Raw genomic sequence first — 3,244 nt, forward strand, 5'->3', positions numbered from 1 at the left:
ACGTCAAAGAAATTCTTGTTAGAAAGGTGGGCATCTAATGAAAGTGGAAACCTGGAAAGAAAGCATGGTCATTCCGAGCAGCAGTATGGTGAGCTCAATAGAATTCTGTGGGAATGGTATCAACGTTATAGAGCGTCTAACATACCAGTCAGTGGTCCTATGTTACAGGAGGAGGCACTTGCCATCGTTGAAAGGCTTGGAAAGAAATAACTCAAGGCTTCAAATGGCTGGTTTGAGAAATGGAAAAATCAGCAAAAAAATCAAATCAGCACAAAGAAATGTAGCCGGTGAGGGAGGCACTGTAAATGACGATACTGTTTGCAGCTGGATGGAGAGAGTCAAAGAACTCACCCTGGGATATGCCCCACAGGATATCTGGAATGGATGAGTCAGGGGCTTTCTGGAAGTCCCTCAAAGAAAAGATAAAGCGATGTCGGGGCGGAAAACAAGCAAAACAAAGAGTAACTGTTACGTTCTTTGTTAATGCAGCTGGAGAGAAAGAGCCATTAATTGTTATTGGCACAAGTAAAACGCCTAGATGTTTCAGAAAGTTCCGTGATCAAAGTCGCCCTGCTGGTTGTTATTACTTTGCAAATTCAAAGGCGTGGATACAGTCAGAGTTAATCCTCCAAATCCTCAACACGAGAATGAAGAACGCTGGGAGGAATATTATCCGGTTTCTCGACAATGCTCCAAGCCATCCAAGAGAACTAATCAACATGTTCTCCAACATCAAAGTGGCATTTCGCCCAAAGAATACAACCTCAAGAACACAGTGCCTACATGCAGGAGTAATCAAGAACTGGAAGGTGAAGTTCAGGAAGAAGCTTCTCCAGTATGTTTGCAGCCAGACAGGACGCACCAATGTCCACAAAAAGGCAAACGATATTGTCAAATCAATCGACCTTCTCAAGGCCATAAGATGGATGGAACAAGCGTGGCAAGAAGTAGACCCACTTACTATTGTGAAGTGCTGGTCTAAAGTCGGTATCAATTGCTCTGATGAAGGATGTGAAGAGGACGATGACCCCTTCGCAGGCGAAGAGTTGCTTACTTTGGAACGGCTCTTAAATCAGGTGCAAGATCCCACCAATGAAGGCCCAGCCACTGATTGATGTTCATAATGCTGAATGGCGAACTGAAGTAAGAAAGGAGCTACTCGAGGTACTTAACGAAAGCGATGAGGATGCAACTGTTGCAGACGACAAAGTTGATGACTTTGACCTTTCGCTACGTGAACCAAAGTTTCAGTCCGTGAGAGAAGCATTAGGAGCTGCTGATGACCTTGCTACGTTTGCTGAGTTTCATGGGAACGAAGAACTCGTCCAAGCTACAAATAAAGTCACCACTTTGTGTAGCAAAATGCGTGACATCTCGCTCAAGCAGACAACCCTTGACTGCTTTATTTCATTTAAAAGAAAATAAAACGTATCTGCTATTCTAAATGGGAACGTTTACAAACTGATTCAGTAATCGATATTTGTCTTCGGAACATTTCGTTTCTTTACCCTTCTAATGATACTGTATACGTATTTTGATTGTGTTCCATTTGTATGCTGCAGTAAGCATGAATTGTCTACAGTACTTACAGCGAATGTTACGAACCTTGCTCGTTACGTCTTGTTAATATTATGATTCAAAACATTACTTAAATCTTATGGTTTATTTTATCTATATCTATAAGATTGCAGTCAGTTAATTCCCGAAAAAAATGGTGTCATATTACACCCCTACCTCCCAATAACGACCACCTCTCAACAACGGCCACTTTCTTCTGTCCTCAAGGTGGCCGTTGTGGAGAGGTTTAACTGTATCTTTAGTTTTCAGTGGGTTTGAGCAGGGGTCAATCTCATTGATTAAAGCTCTGGTGCTGTTTTATTCTGTTGAGTATCTTTTGTATTCTATGAGTTTGAGCACTGGTTCATTGCTTGACACCATACTGTTGTTTTTATCCTTAGTATTCTTTGAGTTTGAGCAGGGGCCAATCTCATTGATTAAAACCTTTAGTGTCTTTTCATTTAGTTGACTATCTGTGACACACTTTGAAATTTTTAGCAGGAGCCAGTCTTATTTAAGTCTTGACTTTATCTTCCTTTATGTTAATAGCCTTATCGTGTGCACTGCATGGGTTTTGGGTGGGGTGGCTCACTTTCCTATTGCGTCCGGGCTGTGGCGGTTTTCACCCTCACCTTTGCTGAGAATTAGGTCGTTTAAAAGGTAAGCTCTTCCTGGGGATGAGTAATTGGCAAATAAATGCTGTACACTTTAAGGACTTAATAAACGGCCACTCGCATGGCCAAACGTTTGCCAATCCAGGTGTTATCCTTTTTCCCCACTTCCTCCGTTCCGATCAAACCAAGCTCGGCCTATGCAGTGCTCTGCGCGGCTTTGTTAATGACGTGCGTCATAAAGGAGATTTCTTTTACCCAGTAAAATAAATGGTTTTATGACGCTTGTTATGACTCTGTTCTCACTTCCACCTAACGGGCTTCCGGTACTCCACGTGGTTATGACATAACATTCCTCAAAGCGCTTTCTCTCCCTTCATGTCGATTGAAGATAGTATCGTTCTAGAATTTCATCCCCTCCTCCACCCTGTCTTGTCCGGTACAGATAGTCTCATTTTGGGGCTTGGCAGCGGTTTTCACCCTCACCTTTGCTCAGAACAAGGTCGTTTAAAGGGTTAGCTCTTCCTTAGGGATGAGTGAAAAAATAAATGCTGTACACTTTATGGATTTAATAAACAGCCACTCATGTCGCCAAAAGTTTGCCAATCCAGGTCTTATACTTTTTCCCCACTTCCTCCGTTCTCATCAAACCAAGCTCGGCCTGCGCAGTGCTCATGCATAGCTTTGTTAAGAACGTGAGTCATAACGCAATTTTGCAGGAAGCCATTGCGGTGTTCAGTTTGTGTCAATGAACTTAAAACTCTCGATTCAGCTGAATGAAATTCTGTTTTTGCACAACAATGCCAAAGCAATGAAACCAGTTCTGCTATATGAAAGTAAATTTTTCCCAGGGCAATAACCAAAATTAAAGTAAAATGTCCTCTGTCTCAGCCAATCAGCATTTAGTAATTTTGCCCTCTATGTTAAAAATAACATATAACACATCCGTGATACATAATAAAATAATCAAAATAAGAGGAAAAAAGGAATTTAGTTTATTCACTGTGTAGTCAAACAGCTGCGGCATGGTAAAACAAGTAAATTTGTTTTAATTGCTGTTTGCAGGATACTCCACG

General features: G+C 41.6%; 1 protein-coding gene across 1 annotated transcript; it reads left to right on the forward strand.

Moving 5' to 3' along the window:
• The first annotated feature begins 305 nt into the window (after positions 1 to 305).
• Positions 306 to 1,115, forward strand: LOC137972674 (tigger transposable element-derived protein 6-like). Its single transcript, XM_068819403.1, has one exon. The coding sequence runs from the start codon at positions 306 to 308 to the stop codon at positions 1,113 to 1,115; it is 810 nt and encodes a 269-aa protein (XP_068675504.1).
• The last annotated feature ends 2,129 nt before the right edge of the window (positions 1,116 to 3,244 follow it).

Source organism: Montipora foliosa, chromosome 10 (genome assembly GCF_036669935.1).
Source record: "Montipora foliosa isolate CH-2021 chromosome 10, ASM3666993v2, whole genome shotgun sequence".
Taxonomy (NCBI): Eukaryota; Metazoa; Cnidaria; class Anthozoa; order Scleractinia; family Acroporidae; genus Montipora; species Montipora foliosa.

Coding starts and splice junctions, on each gene's coding strand:
- LOC137972674 (XM_068819403.1), top strand. CDS start 306: ATGACGATACTGTTTGCAGCTGGATGGAGAGAGTCAAAGAACTCACCC.